Genomic DNA, 17,188 nt, shown 5'->3' with positions numbered 1-17,188 from the left:
TAAACGGGGCCTGCAGTTGATCGTATGCTGTATCTATAAACCCTCTTCCTGGGTCTCTTTGTGTCGCTGGGTGTTGCGTGACAGCTTTAAGGCTCTTTATACTTCCTCGTTCATCATTACGTGGATGAATGCTATGAAGGGAGTCAGTCACTTCGATTAAACAGGAGGGCATCTCGCGTGTCCTGTGTTCCACCTCGCCATCATAAGGTAAGGAGATGCGTTGTAGAGTGGAAGCCAGCAGAGACGGTATGGTAGGGGATGCATATTAATGGGGCTGTGCCAAATAGTTCCAAGCTTTTTTCATGATGTTGACAATTCTAAATCAACATTTGAATTTGACTCCCAGCTGATCCACGAATGGTGAAAGAGGGGGATCGTCGGTGGAGATTCGACAGCTAGCTGTGATTTAATACGGCTCCCAACAGTGACCCTTAAGTGTGCCTACCTGTACGCCTTCATGTAACCTAAATGGGTCATGGAAGAATTCAACCCCTGTGCAGCTGTGACATAAAGGGATATTAGCTGTAGGGACCAAAACCAGTTTTTTTGCAGCAGGCTGTCAACATGTTTATTTCGGCAGTAAAGCCACTTGAACACGGGGGTCTCTGGGGATTGAACTGCTTTTGGAGCCAACCTCAAGGGTCTCTAGATCAGTTTTTGCCACTCTTCATGTATTTATTCAGCATCGGAGGACGGCGCTTGGTTAACCTTGGTATTTCTGTACTACAGGAACATTGTTAGAACCATACTGTACTTTGTACACTTTGATTTCCTGGTGGATGCTCATTGAATGTGATGTGCGGGTTGATCCACAACCGAGTTCTGAGCAGGTTATCAATAACTCACACACACATCGCGCGTCTCAGTCCTCCCCTAGATGTATTGAAGTTCTATTCATTACAGGTGGTTTATTTAATGAAATAAATACCTACTGAGATGTGCCATTGAATACTCAGCCGTAATCCTTATTTACATCATTTATAACATGAGGACATTGTTGGAACTTCATAGAGAATAATATGAATAAAGTTGCCATATGGAGGCAGCGTTTGGCCCAACACACACACACAAAAAAAAAAAAAAAAAAAATCAATAATCATAATGGGTGGAACATATTGGGCACGCGGATGTAAAGTTGAGAGGTGGATTGTATAGGAAAGGAAGTTTCTTTCGATGTTTTTCTACTTTCTTTTTGATCAAGAATAGCTCTCATCTATTGTAACGGATCCGTTTACACCGACTGTGACAAAGGAGGAGTATTACTTCCAAAGATCTCATGTTTTTTATTATATAATGTGAATGCATTATCAATTGTGATGGACAGAAGGGGGGGGGGTCAACAGGGTCTCTCCTTAATGTAGGTCAAGCTCTGCTTCCCAGCACAGGATAATGGATCCTTCCTTGACATTAAAAACCAATGAGACACACTCATGCAGGGGTAGAAATGTCTGCAGTGGAAGGAGGAGGGGAGGAGGTGAGGAGGGGAGGAGGAGGTAAGGGGGTAGGCGAGAGGGAGGAATCTTGGGATACGCGTCGTGCTGGGTGATTAAAAAGCAGTAGGTGAGATATTAACCTGAACATACCTTTGATTGTCGTTAGCAGTCAATCATGTATAGAGACACAAAATGACTTCATCCTGTTCAATGACACCCAAAAGACGGCTTCACTCATGCTCCATGATTCACTGCGTTATGAGCTTCAGAATGCCAATAAGACACTTTAATATATTGACAGAAGACGCTTTTCTTTCTTCTTCTCAGGCGGGGCGCTGCTCTGCGTTGTCATTTCGTCTGTAGATTATATTTTGAAAAATAGATCTCCCTGCTCAACAGTCCGTCTCTCGAAAAATACTTCATCCCACACCGGAGTCTCTTAATCCCCAAAGCCTGAAAATGAATCCGCACGGCCAATCTTTTGTCATAGTCTGCCAAATGTTGAGGAAATGTACAGAGGGGCAGGCTTTTGATCTGTGAAAAGCGGAGCGGTGTGTATAGCGGGCAACAAAGGACCGGAGGGACGCATTGTTCCCCGGACTGTTGTTCCAATGCACTGAGAAGCTTCTGCAATCCTCTCCACGGCCCTCAGGGCCACATTCATATAATGACAAGATGAACCATGGTATCCGAGCGCCATACAGATGATTTTTAAAAAGTCCAATCACCAATGTAGCATCGTTAAAAGTCAAGTGGAGCGTGCTGGATTGAAAACGCTGAGGGATAGCTTCCATTATTAGAGCAGGGGGAAATAGAGACACACAAGGAAGAAACTTTTTTTTTTTTTTTTTTAATCTCCTACTTCTGAGGCATTACTGGCAAATTGAGAACATTAATAATAAGCGTCATCTTCTGCACCCCCCCCCTCCTCGTTCCTCCTTCACCTTCCTCTTTCTTTCCCACCCCCCCCTCCGCCTCTCGTTCATCCCCTCCATCGCCGCGCTTCACATTTCATTCTGATCAACGTCCTCTCCAGAGAACCTGGCTGAATTCAGATGAAACGCTCGGCGCTCTCCTCACAAATCACAGCTGAAAGCCCGCGCACACCTCTACGCATACACGTCTCTCTCTGCCCTTTTTTCTTTATCCTAAAGACTTAAATCATAAACTCGCGTGCTTTTCACCTCCTCTCTAATCTCTCGCCTCTTTTTCTTCCTCCAACAAAAGCCACACGAAACAAAGAGGAAGGAAGCTAAGTGAGAGAGGCAAAGGGCCGAGTGCAGTGATCAACCTGAAGTGACCGGCGAGGCCGTGACTGGACTCTGGACGGTTTGCCCCTCTAACACACACACACACACACACACACACACACACACACACAAATACAGACTGGGCTAGCTCTCCCCTTTCTCTCCCTACTTGTGAAATGCATTCAACTCGCCGTCTCTCTCTCTCCCCGTCTCTCTCCCTGTCTCTCTCTATCTCTGTCTCTCTCTCTCCCTGTCTGTCTCTTCGTCTCTCTCTCCCTGTCTCTCTCTCTCTCTCTCTCTATATCTGTCTCTCTCTCTCTCTCTCTCTCTCTATATCTGTCTCTCTCTTTTTCCGTCTCTCTCCCTGTCTCTCTCTATCACTGTCTCTCTCTGTCTCACTGTCTCCCTCTTTCTCTCTCTGTCTCTCCCTGTCTCTCTCTCTCTCTCTCTATATCTGTCTCTCTCTCTCTCTCTCTCTCTCTATATCTGTCTCTCTCTTTTTCCGTCTCTCTCCCTGTCTCTCTCTATCACTGTCTCTCTCTGTCTCACTGTCTCCCTCTTTCTCTCTCTGTCTCTCCCTGTCTCTCTCTCTCTCTCTCTCTCTCTTCGTCTCTCTCTCTTTCCGTATCTCTCCCTGTCTCTCTCTCTCTCTGTCTCGCTGTCTCTCTCTCTCTCCCTGTCTCTGTCTCTTTCTCTCTCTGTCTCTTCATCTCTCTCACTGTCTCTCTCTCTCTTTCTGTCTCTCTCTCTCTTCGTCTCTCTCTCTGTCTCTCTCTCTCTCCCTCTCTCTCTTCGTCTCTCTCTCTCTCTCTCTCTCTCTCTCTCTCGCTCTCTCTCTCTCAGACTTTTGAGACGTGAAATGAGGTCCGACTGCAGCTAGCAGCCAGGGAGTGTCGGTGTGATGAAGTGAAACGTTTGTTTTTCCCCCGGACTCTATGACGGTACGCTTTTTTTATGTTTTCAATTTTGCTTAGCACACCCTATCCAGTGGGTAAAATGAAATATATTAAGACACTTTATGACGTTTTACCTACCTCTCTCATTTGACAGAGAGCAGTTCTTTTGGAGGTTATTTCCTCTCTCTCTCTTCCTGTGAACAGCCAAAGAATTACAGGCATAATCCACACTGTGCATTCATGTTCCAGTCAAATTGGGTTGGATTTAAAGGGGATGTTCCACACTATGGACTATGAATGAAGTAGAAATAACAGGTGGCTTGTTTTCCTGACTTGGCCCAGAAACAAGACAAGACAATGGCCTAAATCAGGCCTCATTTAAGCGTGTCCTAAATAACACAAATGGTTTGTCTGCGTATTAGAGGTAGAGGATGATCTGTGGAGGCCAGTATACATCACTGACACCGAAAACAAGTCAGACAAACCATACAGGCTGTGTCTTTGGAGATATGAGATCGTCTTTTGGCCAGAATATATTGGGCACATGAATCAGCCATCGATTAAGGAGTGCTTCTATTTGCAAAGGGTTAAGGCTTCAGAAGCTAACAGTTCTCTCTCCCTCTTCTTTCATAAACCACCTTTGTCTCAGAAGAAGACAATGAGTCTTTCTTCATTCCAGGGTGGAGATTGTCATCATTTTCTAACACACTGTGTCGCCACAGCGGTCCCAGTAAACACGCGGTTAACGGGAATTCAAACAAACACAAAAGTTTGTATTTTGCGTTAAAACACGTTCGTAAAGTGAGAGAAGAACAACTTAACGCCGTGAACACAACCACACCAACGCGTTAATAGTTCCAGGCAGGAAACAAACAGCGACCTCCTGGGTACAAGTCCTGCTTGTGTGTCTCTGCTGTGTGCGTCATTACCGAGAGGTGTGACCAAGCGTCTGCATTTGATGCTCTAGGAATGAGACCAGGCTGGTATTTTTGAAAATACTAATTAATACGCTCAAATTAACCAAACTACTTATTGCGTCTTAGTAATCAGGTCATCCACCAAATCCCCCAATTTTGAATACGACTGTTTGACATAATGATCGTGTGGGACCGCGGCAGGATGTGCTTTGTATTTCAGCGCTAACAAAAGTGTGACGGAGGTGAAAGAGGCGACTCTCGGCTTTAATTGGAGACGGTTCACATGCACGTGGTGTGAACCGCGTAGGAACACAGCCCGACAATTTGAAGGGACAGGAAATAATTGGGTGACTTAACATAAAGTCGCACAAAGTCATGGTATTTAATTATTTGGTTTCCAATAATCTGCAGCAAATAAGGGAAGTTTACTGAAGTGTCGGCGTGAACTCATCTTCACTTGGAGCTTGTTTTCGGGGCTTATTATTGTCTTCGGTCTTCTCTTCAGGGAGATACAGACGTGGCGATTTAAAGTGGTGTGGAGAGAGTCACAGACGTGCCGCTCTGTGCTCCTAGAAGCATCTTGATTTCGTCATGTAGGTTTAAGACCGCTGCGCTGTAACTCTGACTACGTGTTAAACTACTACAAAAAGAGCTAGTGCACTGTAGTGGGGCATTTCAGACCTGGTGTAGGCTGGTTAAATACAACTCTGGACTGTTTACAGCAGACCCAGTTTATTTAGACAGGTGCGAATGTCTCTACCAAAATCCGGTGGAGAGCGGCCAGCTGCTCCCTGGAGAGCTGCTCTCACAACGCTTCCATCCCCAGAGGGGGATCACTCAGAAAGAGTCCTGCCGCTTCCAAAAAACATGGGAGCGGACATTTTGCACCTGCTCTTGATCCGCTTTAGGTTTCTAGTGCGCCACTATCATTTTTCAGACTTTGGATTTATCTTCTGCTCAAAACTGACCAACGGAGTGCTGACAGCGTCGCGTCACTCTCAGTCAGGCTTTGGTTGAACAGTGCATCTGTCAGATAACGCTAGTCCGACTCTCCCAGTCGAGCGTCTCATTTAAGGGCTTCACCGTGAAAGGTGTGCATCTTCCAGGCTTTGGGGCTGTGAGGCAGCTCTCCCGGTCAGCCTGTGACGCTGATGTTAGCTCGTGCAGCTACAATGTAGAGCTGTCAACAGGGCACTTTAGATAGCATTAAGCTAGTTCCCCATTGTCAGATGTGACTTACTGGCACTGTTTCAAGTTGACTCTTCTCTGGCTGACCGCTTTGAAAAAGAACAAACAGTCCAAACTAAATGTGTTTGTCTTCATGCTCTCTAGCTGTTTGCTGATGCTTAGACCGCTTTTACAGGCTCGGAGTGTAATTTAAAAAACAAAACAACTTAATCAGGATTGAAATTGCAACAGCCCTTTTTTCACAGCAGACAATATGGACAGGTGTTGCTTATAACATGAACAATGGCTCTGTTTTATCCAATAAGCAACGAGCCAGCATGCACAATAGGACCCTGGCATGCTGTGATATGTGAAAATGTCCTCGGTGTAAAAGGCTTCTTGCAACAAGCACAGGTGTATGTTTGTTAATAATTGGGGATTTGTGGTGTTGCTGCTTTCTGTCCCGTGTTTATGGTCTGTCGATAAATATGCAACAGTGTGGATGATGACTTGATTACAGTTCAAGTTACAAGTTGCATGAGAAGTTCAAAAGGTCATGATTCCCTCTCTAATATCTATTTTACATTGCTGTGAAATCATCTCCTTCAAACAACTGGATTTATTCAAGTTCCTCCCCAAAAACTGCATTTTACAAGATTACATTTGAACACATCCTGATGACGTCTTAACTTACGTTGGTCCAATAGTCATTTAGAACGGACCATGAACGCGCCTTAATGTAACTGAATGGTAACAACGGCCGCCAGCGTCACTGACTCTCCACCTGTTCATTTCAACGCAGTGGAACATTATCAGTTATCATTATCATTATCAACTAGAAAGCATTACTGCCGATCTCCGGTAGAACTGTGTTCACGCTGTGGTGGGTTGAATGTGTAATTAATCCCTGCTCCTTTCATACAGTATATCCAACATGCTCCCACAGTGGCGGATTTAATGCTGGAATGTTTGCTCCCTCTGACATTTTTACGACTCTTCCTCTCAACGCTTCAGCTGAGCAGCAGGACTCTCACACACACAAAACAAACCGACACACACACATACACACACACACACACACACACACACACACACACACACACACACACACACTAGGAGATGTCTCGCCATACTCTTTTTCACAGGGCAACAATGCAGTAATCATAGATATCGTAGCTATTTCAAGTGTTATGGTTGTAAAACGGTGCCGTTATCTAACCATGGTAATGGTAAAACCCTGACGTACCTTGTCAGGAGAGCCGTTTTCAGCCGAGTGAGATCAAAGGAGAAACTCAAAGTGGGAACCGAGAGCATCGTTGCTGCAGTACACCCACCGTAACGAGCAAACACTGTCGTGAAAGCAGGTGAGACAGGTACATAAAGGGTGGGCAACAACAGAAACCGCTCCGAGTGCACAGACGACAGCTATTGTTCACAGTATTTACGGATCTTTAGAAGCGTGTCGCTCTAAAAGGAGTTTCTTGTCCGAGGCGTCCGACACCCTGCTCTGTCTGAACAGTTGTATGACCGATGCTTTGTGTGCTGTGTTGTGCGTGGAAGTTTGACTGTCAGTCCTGCACCCAGCAAACAGAGACAACGTCCCACATTTCTACCGACATATTTGATTTGCTGGAATTTGGCGGACGCTTCAGCCAAAACACCGCCAGAGGCAAAACCGCTGCCTGCAACCAACAAGTGTTTCCCTGAGGGATGTCTCTGTGTCTCGACTAATCCCAGTGCTTCTGTAGCGCACTTGCTCACTGGTGTGCAGTTGGTTGGATTATGCCGAGTAGATTATGTGTCATTCATGAGGTCGTGTTGCCAATCAATCCAGTCCAGACCGGCTAACGGAACGAGCAGACCGCATAGAACCGCTCGTGTCGATGTGGATGAGAGGCTCAGACGAGGACCTACCTTTTGTTTGTGGGCGGCCACGTAGCCGTGGATCTTCTCAGGCTGGAGGAAGGAGGGCCCACCGTGCACGGCGAAGCGGACGTCCAGCATTCGCTCCTTCACGTCCATGAGGCTGAAGACGTTGACGTCGTCGGGTGGAACAGAGAGCATCTCAGACAGGAAGTCCACCAGCAGCTCGTAGCGGCTCCGCTGCTTCCCTCTCAGTTCAATGAACTCCTTTGCTGTGATGTCTGAGGAACACACACACACACACACACACACACACACACCATTGGAATCGTGGACCGAACAGAAGTGGCCTCATTATTTCCACCCCTGCTCAAAGATAAATCCAATTATTTTCAAACTGGGCCCTGGTGCTGAACTAAAATAGTCCAGAGCACTGGAAACCGGACCTGTGATGATACATTATTGAACATGGAGTCATTTTCAATCCTTACTTTTATTTTATTTTTTGCAGTGCTACTTTGTCTTTTGTTGTTTCTATTGTGAATACAGATATTTGGTATTAATGTTTGTTTAGTCTACCATTAAATGATCTAATGGTTACTCTGGAGTAAGAATGTATTCCTGAAGAAGAGTCGTATAGGAAGGCTCAGCAGTGGGCTTTCAGAGAACAGACAGTCCTGTAACTGCTGCTTATCTTTTGTGGAAGCTGCTGTCAAAATTGTCTCACGGTAGTTTTCAAGACTTCAAAGAAACTGTCCTTTCTCGCTGTTTTTTCAGCAGTGCAGGAGTTTGATATTCATCTTTTTATTTATTGTTTTGGACGTCTTTGTGTGTGCGTTTGTGTGTTGAGAGCTTCTGGTTGAAGGCTGGGAGTTTCAATACTGAGAGTGTAATTAAAGGTAATTACGCTCTCGGTAATTTGTGGTTCAATTTGTAATCAGACTGTTGACGAAGAAAGGAATCTCAAAGACAGTCCAGCAGCTGTGCTTTAGCGTGACAGAGTTGTATGATTAAGGACCAGATTTGACAGTTGTGTCCATAAGAACAGGTACAAAAACAAGATCAACTCTTAATCACTTAATCTTTTGACATGGTGTGTCATGGCTGAGCTCAGGCCAATAGACCATCAGACACAAGAGCTTTAGGCTGATTTCCCTCCAGGTCTGGGTCCACGTTGAGCAACACTGTTCCACGTTCAACAAGAGCAGCTGACGGATACACATATCACCTCCATAAACTCTTCCAGACATGGGGCCAACCGTGATCACGTCAGTCTTGTTTGATCTTGGTGTTGAGCAGACAGGAGCCGAGCAGGAGACGCAGAATGAAAGGAAACTTCTGAATATGGAGCTTCTGGAGTCTCAGTTACCCAAATCAAGAGGGCAGCTTCCTCAGTTCTACTCCAGAATATTCCCCTACGCTAAAGGAGACACGTCGTGCTCATTTTAAGGTTGGTACTTTCTACTAGAAAATGTTTACATGCTGTAATGTTAAAAATGTTTCCCACATGGTCTGTCTGACTTCATCTGTATTCACCTTCTGTCTGTAACGCTCTGGGGAGATACCTTCAAAGTATTTACAAAACACAGAGACCAGCTGTAAAATCCAGCCTTTTGCTTGTCTGTCTCTGTCAACCATGTATGTTGCAGTTTGACACCCGTGTCTTGAGCATACGAAATATTGAGTTATGGCCAAAAACGTACTTTGCGGGATCAGAGTGCCCTTTGACCACCAAATTCTGATCAGTTCATCCTGAAGTCAAAGTGGACGTTTGCAGAAAATTGAAGAATTTTGCTCAAAGTGTTACTGAACGAGAACGGACAACCCAAAAACATACCATAGAAGACATGGAAATCTCACTTTCTACAATATGGAACCGTTAATGCCACACTATGCAGGGATCTCTTCCTATTGGGGGAGCAAGTACTGTGTTTTGTCACACAAATGGGCATGTGTCAGATTCCAAGGACTACCAGAAAACTGCCCTACGTCACAAAAATGTCTTCAAAATCAATATCCTGAGACTCAAATTGGTTCTCACAGAGACAAAAGTACAAGAACACACACACACACACACACACACACACACTCTCACACACACACACACACACACACACACACTCTCACACACACACACACACACACTCTCACACACGCGTATATATATATATATATATATATATGTATGAAGGGTTGGGCAGGGTGATTAGGTTTGTGAGTGCGTCGAGGGAGACAGAGCCTAGGCATTAAGAGACAAGACATGGGGCTCAGAATGGGCTCAGCGGATACAGCGTGAGGGATCGAGGCTAATGTCAGCTCCCATCAGTCAGTCCAGCGGGAGAAACAAGGACACGGGCAGACAGAGAGACAGTCGGGAGGGATGGGGGCTGGGGGGGAGAGGGTAGTAACTCCTAACGCAGAGTGGCAGCCTTTGCACCTGGCTTTGATCCAACCTCACAACTCACTGCTGCTTTCTCCTTGCCAGAGGCTTCATTGGAGCCGAGGCGGCGGTGCACGGACGCGCTCCTGCCTGTGGGCTTGCGATGTCTCGCAAATAGGTGCAAAAATGGGATTAATATCCCACTCATGTGATAGTAAACAAAAGGGCTGAAAGCACACGGGGGGAGAAAAGACAAAGACTACCACGGTCTGTTTCTATACATGCTCTTTAGATCAAGTCAACAAATTGAGGATTTTATTTACGGAGTTTTGATGACTTATTAAGTCTTACCTTGAAACCAGCAGTTGTTACTAAGTCTTATTCTGAAAGGAAAGGGCTGTGCTTTACATTTCTACTTGAGAGTAGGTTATTTATTATTATTTATTGAGACCCAAATATCACAATATAACTAATATCAGTTTTAAAATAAAACCATTAAAAGACAAAACGAAGCATCGCTGCAAAAAAGTAAGGAGTGAATCATCTTAGGTGTTTATGGAAGTGTCCCAAGGCTTTATCACAGTGAAGACACACAGGTAGACAGCTAATGAGGCCAGTAAAAACACATTGCTCATTAGCATAACTGTGTGCAGCAGAATGCAGATGGCACTCAGCTGAAACATAAATCTCTTCTATCTTAACTGTATTCAATGCAGTTTGTTTCCTCGAAAACAAACAATTCCTGATTTATTTTGGTTTGCTCGTGTGGAGAACCGCCGAATGTCTCACCTGCGTTGCCATGGTTTTGAACAGATTTTATTTCAGGACCCCACTCAGTGATTACAGGAACAGCTCGGGGGAACACACACACACACACACACACACACACACACACACACACACACACACACACACACACTTGTTTGCCGTCTTGCCCAGAGAATCAGACGAGGTGGTTGACTTTGGTTCAATCTTCTATGAAGCGGAGCCGCACAGAGGCAGAGTGTTTGTCCAGGGAGGTTGAAGTGACCACAAAGACGGCTGTCAGCTTGACGGCTTTGTAAATACAACAAATCTTTGAGTTGTGGACCGTTTCAATTAAACTAAAGGGCCTTATAAACAACAACCTTTTGAATCATGGTTATTGCAAAAAAATTAAATAATCATAACAAAGTAAAGAGGGAAGCCAGCGTTCAATAATGTTGGGGAACCCTACTGCATCTCCAAAAACACTGGGTTCTATATTTTCCCATCATGCAACTTGATATGATCTTCTGTTAGACCCTCTCTGCCTGGTAAATTCCTGGTAAACATCTCCGGCTGTTCTGTTGTAAATGTAAGTAGAGAACAGCTGATGACGCTGGCTGAACAGAGCTCCTTTCATTGGTAATGAGAACAGTCACTGGTTGAAGCCATAGTTCAGTGATGGAAGTGGATGCGGCACAATGAGACTAGCAGTGTCAAAACCACCTAAACAGAGTGTAGCAAGACTGAGAGAAGACAAAGTCCTTGAGGGGTTGACACCAAGTCAAGACCAAGACCAAGACCAAGGCAGGGCTAGGCCAAGTTAAGACTAAGACCAAGGCAGGGCTAGGTCAAGTTAAGACTAAGACCAAGGCAGGGCTAAGTCAAGTTAAGACCAAGACCAAGGCAGGGCTATGCCAAGTTAAGACCAAGACCAAGGCAGGGCTAGGCCAAGTTAAGACTAAGACCAAGGCAGGGCTAGGTCAAGTTAAGACTAAGACCAAGGCAGGGCTAGGTCAAGTTAAGACTAAGACCAAGGCAGGGCTAGGTCAAGTTAAGACCAAGACCAAGGCAGGGCTATGCCAAGTTAAGACCAAGACCAAGGCAGGGCTAGGCCAAGTTAAGACTAAGACCAAGGCAGGGCTAGGTCAAGTTAAGACCAAGACCAAGGCAGGGCTAGGTCAAGTTAAGACTAAGACCAAGGCAGGGCTAGGTCAAGTTAAGACTAAGACCAAGGCAGGGCTAAGTCAAGTTAAGACCAAGACCAAGGCAAGGCTATGCCAAGTTAAGACCAAGACCAAGGCAGGGCTAGGCCAAGTTAAGACTAAGACCAAGGCAGGGCTAGGTCAAGTTAAGACTAAGACCAAGGCAGGGCTAGGTCAAGTTAAGACTAAGACCAAGGCAGGGCTAAGTCAAGTTAAGACCAAGACCAAGGCAGGGCTATGCCAAGTTAAGACCAAGACCAAGGCAGGGCTAGGCCAAGTTAAGACTAAGACCAAGGCAGGGCTAGGTCAAGTTAAGACCAAGACCAAGGCAGGGCTAGGTCAAGTTAAGACTAAGACCAAGGCAGGGCTAAGTCAAGTTAAGACCAAGACCAAGGCAGGGCTATGCCAAGTTAAGACCAAGACCAAGGCAGGGCTAGGCCAAGTTAAGACCAAGACCAAGGCAGGGCTAGGCCAAGTTAAGACCAAGACCAAGGCAGGGCTAGGCCAAGTTAAGACTAAGACCAAGGCAGGGCTATGCCAAGTTAAGACCAAGACCAAGACCAAGGCAGGGCTAGGCCAAGTTAAGACCAAGACCAAGACCAAGACAGGGCTAGGTCAAGTCAAGACCAAGACCAAGACCAAGGCAGAGCTAGGCCAAGTTAAGACCAAGACCAAGACCAAGACCAAGGCAAGGCCAAGACTTTGAGGGGTTTACAGACCAAAGCCAAGACCAAGGCTGGGCGAACCAGACCAGTGTGAGTCCCGCACTGCATGACACACTAACGACAAAATATTGAACATGTAAACCATGCAGGCACTCGTCACATTGATCTGAAAAATCCACATTTCCCATAAAAATTCCAGAGAGAATAAAAGCGGATTCATCTCCTCTTTTACTGCCCTACATACTGTGGTGTGCATGCAACTGTGTGTGTGTGTGTGTGTGTGTGTGTGTGTGTGTGTGTGTGTGAGAATCTTTCCTTTGTTTTCTATGAGCAATCGCAGTAACGATGTCAACAAATACATCAGACAATGCAGGGCCAACTAAGTGATATCCCCGCAGCCGGAGTCTTCAAATAAAACTCTGAGTCCTCGCTGTCTGAGACAGAGACCAGACCTAGTAAAAATGCGGTCGATTCAGAGACGAGACCTTCACAAAGCGGTCTTGAGACCGGCCTAGAAACCGAGATCGATCTCGAGTACTACAGCCAGGCTGAGTAGGCGGCGTGCAGTAGGAGATCTAAACATCTTCCCCCGTCCACAGAAAAACAAGGTCATGAGGTTTAGCGGCATTTGGTGTATTTTTCCTACTTTCATTTCAGCTGCTCTTTCAATGGAACATACCAGACTCTTGGACTGACGCGAGGACAGTGAGAGGGGCAATTTGAGTAACGACTAAAGTGTCAGATCAGTGAGGGAGGTGACGAACGTTTCAGGTATCTCACCAATCCATCCCTGCAGTAACAAACTACGGTATTATATGCCAATTTCTGTGTATCGATCGCACAATGCGCACACCTCAGAGGGCAGAGCGATGTGAACAGAGAGGTATTGTGTGAAAGGACGAGCTCTCTGCGCCTCATAAAGCCCGTTCAGAGTGTGACACGAGCCACGTCAGGATGTACTGTACTCATTGTGAGCGTCAGATTGTGCCTTCCCCCTGAGCACCGTGCATTCCACTCGGAGCTACTGCTATGTGGACATTTCAAGGACTTTTTGTTTACCACATTCTTGTTCTTTACCTTTCCATCAATATTGAAAAAGAGAGAGAGAGAGAGAGAGAGAGAGAGAGAGAGAGAGAGAGAGAGAGAGAGAGAGAGAGAGAGAGAGAGAGAGAGGCCTTAATCTCAGCGAGGCAGACTTAACTAGTGCGTTCTTTGTGGGTCCTCATTGCATTCCACATTTGTTCTTGAAATGGGATTTAGAATGTCAAGGAGGGTGTAAGTAATGCTATAAGTAGAATATTTTCATAATCCTTGAGACCGAGAATCAATGAGACTGTTTACTCCAAAGCTGCACATGAAAAAATACAATCCTGGAAATTGCTTCTGTTACACATCCTCGGCGCACACACACACACACACACACACACACACACACACACACACACCACTGTTTTGGTAGCTTGCCTCCACCTCAGGATGATCTCAAAGTCATTAATCCTTGCTTTTACCTTTTGCTTCAAAACTTCAAACTTACATTTTAGTGTTTGTTTATTGCCGAACTGCAGGTTAAAAAGTCATTTTGACACCGTGTTCACAGCGGCGCTCTCCAGCTCTCAATTTAAATCCCTCTGTTCCAACCGGGGCATATTAAATCAATACGCTCTGCAGCTAACAGCCCTTTGATGACAGCGTTGCCATTTAAAAACCCTCAATGAAGTGACCACCCATCAGGGATATGTTGTTGACAAACCTGACCTCGTTAATCTTAATTAAATGGGCAAAAAATGGTTTCATTGGCAAAAAGCAAATAACAAAAGTGAGAGCGGTTTCTGTCATTCTTCATTTCCATTATTCATCTTGAACACACATTTGCCAGTCTACATTTTGCGGATGGATTCAATTGCCTCACAGAAATATTGAAAATGTGGGCGCCAGCTGTTCTCCACCGTACCGTCTCTCGGTTTTGGTGCGCTTTAATTTACCTCAGCCCCGTTTTCAGAATGAGAGGCAAATCCTTTTATCTACTTATATGAGGCTCCACTCTCCCCTCCATCCTCTCCTTCTCTCCCTCTCCTCTCCTCCCATCTTCGGAGCGCACCCCCTCCCGGCCTCCCCCTCTGCTTCTATTTCAATATCTCTGAAATCATAAAAATCCCTCAACCATGTCCCATTTCTCTAAAGCGAATTTAATTCTGAGCAGACAGCCGATGTGCTCTGCATCAGGTAATGATGGATGCTGCTCAACATGTGAGGAGAATGTGCTGGCTGAGCAAAACCTTCTCTACTAATTATTTTGCCAGCATAAGTAATGGAAACAGGTTTTTTCTGCGCGGGCGCCAACGACAAACTGAAATCCCACGAGTCAGGGGAGGGGGATTAATAATGGGTGTAATCTTTAGCTCAGGAAAGATCTTTAACTGGGAGTGTGACAGTCCTGTGAAACAATGCAAACAACCACAGCAAACAGTAATCAGAGCTCATTAATTTTCTATGAATGGAGACAACTTGGCAAATAATGACCACAATCCCCCACACTCCCTTGTCAGCAGTGCACTCAGCACAGCTCTTTTTTTTCCCATTGACTTTTATCAGCTCATCACAAATTGGTTTTGCCTCGGGTCCTACCTGTTGCTGTAATAGCATAAAGGGGCCAAGCACTTTGGCATGAATATCAAATAAATGTGATATAGAGGACATGACAGACCCAGAGCTCAACTGAAATGTGTAAGTGAGGGACACTTTTCTGTGTACCCGGGAGTGTCAGGACAGTGTCTGTCTTTTTGAGGACAAAGGACAGTCTCAGAGTATGCTACCAGATTCCTGTATGACTTAATTGCTATTTACAGCATCTGTTTATACTATATACTATATTTAGCGCCTCCTTCCAGTCAAGTTGCAGTTTACATTCATGTCTGTCATCGCTTCATAATTTTATCCTAATATATATGATATATATATATATAATATAATTAGCCTATGAATTCTTGAGTTATGGTCAAAAGCGTATTTTTGCGAGGCTATATTTGACCGTTGGCCACCAAACCACGTACGAACGGACAACCCAAGAACGAAACGCCACTGGCCAAAGCTAAAACATACAGACATTCATAAAAGGACTGGTGGACTGTGTTGACACTATAGAGACAGTATTCTAATATATTACAAATATATTAGAATACTGTCAATAAACCAGACATAGAGACGGTTTTGGTCAAAGTTACGTGAGTTACAGGAGGTCCACTGACTAGCTTTCTCTGGAGCGTTCGACTACGTCTCAAGATATTTCTCAGCCAATCCAGTTCTCTAGGGTCAAGGACGACGTCTCAAACTTCAGTCACATGACAACACACAGCTGATGTGATAACATCACACTGGACAGATGTGGGAGACCCTGTACAGGGCACTGCATGAACAACATCAGCTGTCTGCGAACACCAGACCAGAACCAAACCCAGCGTCCTGGAAAGGGGTCAAAGGTTCCAGCAGGACATTCAAGTGTGACACCTCAGACCATTTCTGACCAGTGTGTGTGTGTGTGTGTGTGTGTGTGTGTGTGTGTGTGTGTGTGTGTGTGTGTGTCTACAGAGTCAAGCTTACCTGCCAGGCGGAGAGACCCTGAGTTGTAGATGGCCTCGTCACGGAGCTCCCTCACGTGAACGGTGACAGTAGAGACGGCATCTGGCCACACTCCATCGGACACACGGACCTGGAACTGATAGATGTCGGGTGGGGCGTTCTCTTTGATGATCAGGAAGCCTGTTCGCTTGTTCAGGATGAAGTAACTGAGGGGAAAGAACAAACACAGTTTTACAAAAATGTGCCTTTAAATGACAACATTTTAATGTCTTTGTTCCAATTAATAGGAGCCCTGAGCAAGGACGAATACGTTGACCCTCTCCTAAGAGCTTTGGAGCTTTATGGACTGGCCAAAGCTTCAAATTAACTCCTCTTCTTGGGATATATAAAGTAGTTTGAACCTGAATCTCACCCTCGCATGAAAAATTCCCTTTTACGTGTTCACACAGCCAACCAGCACAGCCCACAAAAAAGAGTCACTAACCCCCGCATCCACTTTAAAAGCAGCCTTCAAGCCAACAGTTCTTTCAAGAAGTATTTACTCATAACAAGTAACACTGGTACGGCTGAGGTCATTCAGGCTGCTACCGCAGATCCCAAGAGGGCTGGATCAGTGTGTGGCCAGGGTCCAAGACCGGCCGTTGTGTGTCTGCAGCATCCAATTTCACCACAGCGAACAGTGCACCTGCTGCATCGCCCGGGCCTTAGCTATTTTCTAATGGCTTGCAGCCTGAGAGGGTCAAGCTGCTGAATCTGAAGGAAGCCGCTGGTGTGCTACTGATTAGGCTATTTCAGACGTGTCACTGAGTCTGCAGAGAACAGTAATTTCAGTTATTTGCCCATCAGAGGTCGGCATAGTAACCAGCTCAGCACGACTGCCTGCTTATCTCCTGCAGGTCCAGAGTCAACCAGACCCGACATTATACAATACGACTCGCTCCCCTTACTCAGAGGCTCCACTGTGTGTGTCCGGTGTTGTCACAGCAGTGCATGCAGCCCTCTAAAAATGTAGAACTGAAACACGATTATGGACACGGAGCCTTTTTATGGGGCTCATATTGATGGGCTCATCCTTGGTTGTGTGCAATGAGC

The 17,188-nt window shown here is 45.5% G+C and overlaps 1 protein-coding gene across 1 annotated transcript in view; it reads right to left on the bottom strand.

Annotated features, from left to right (window-relative positions):
* The window catches only part of si:ch211-186j3.6 (neural-cadherin), a 276,175-nt gene that overhangs the window by 94,603 nt on the left and 164,384 nt on the right, over positions 1-17,188 (bottom strand). The window contains exons 24-25 of the mRNA XM_068710718.1: positions 16,118-16,302; positions 7,578-7,807 (exon numbers count right to left, since the gene is read on the bottom strand). Of these exons, the coding sequence (XP_068566819.1) occupies positions 7,578-7,807; positions 16,118-16,302 (415 nt within the window). The remainder of the gene's footprint in view (positions 1-7,577; positions 7,808-16,117; positions 16,303-17,188) is intronic.

Source organism: Cebidichthys violaceus, unplaced genomic scaffold (genome assembly GCF_023349555.1).
Source record: "Cebidichthys violaceus isolate CVI_PGR_0920_01 unplaced genomic scaffold, fCebVio1.0.p SCAF_16, whole genome shotgun sequence".
NCBI classification, from domain to species: domain Eukaryota; kingdom Metazoa; phylum Chordata; class Actinopteri; order Perciformes; family Stichaeidae; genus Cebidichthys; species Cebidichthys violaceus.
The sequence above is the reverse complement of the archived record's forward strand: the minus strand, read 5'-3'. Positions and strand labels throughout refer to the sequence as shown.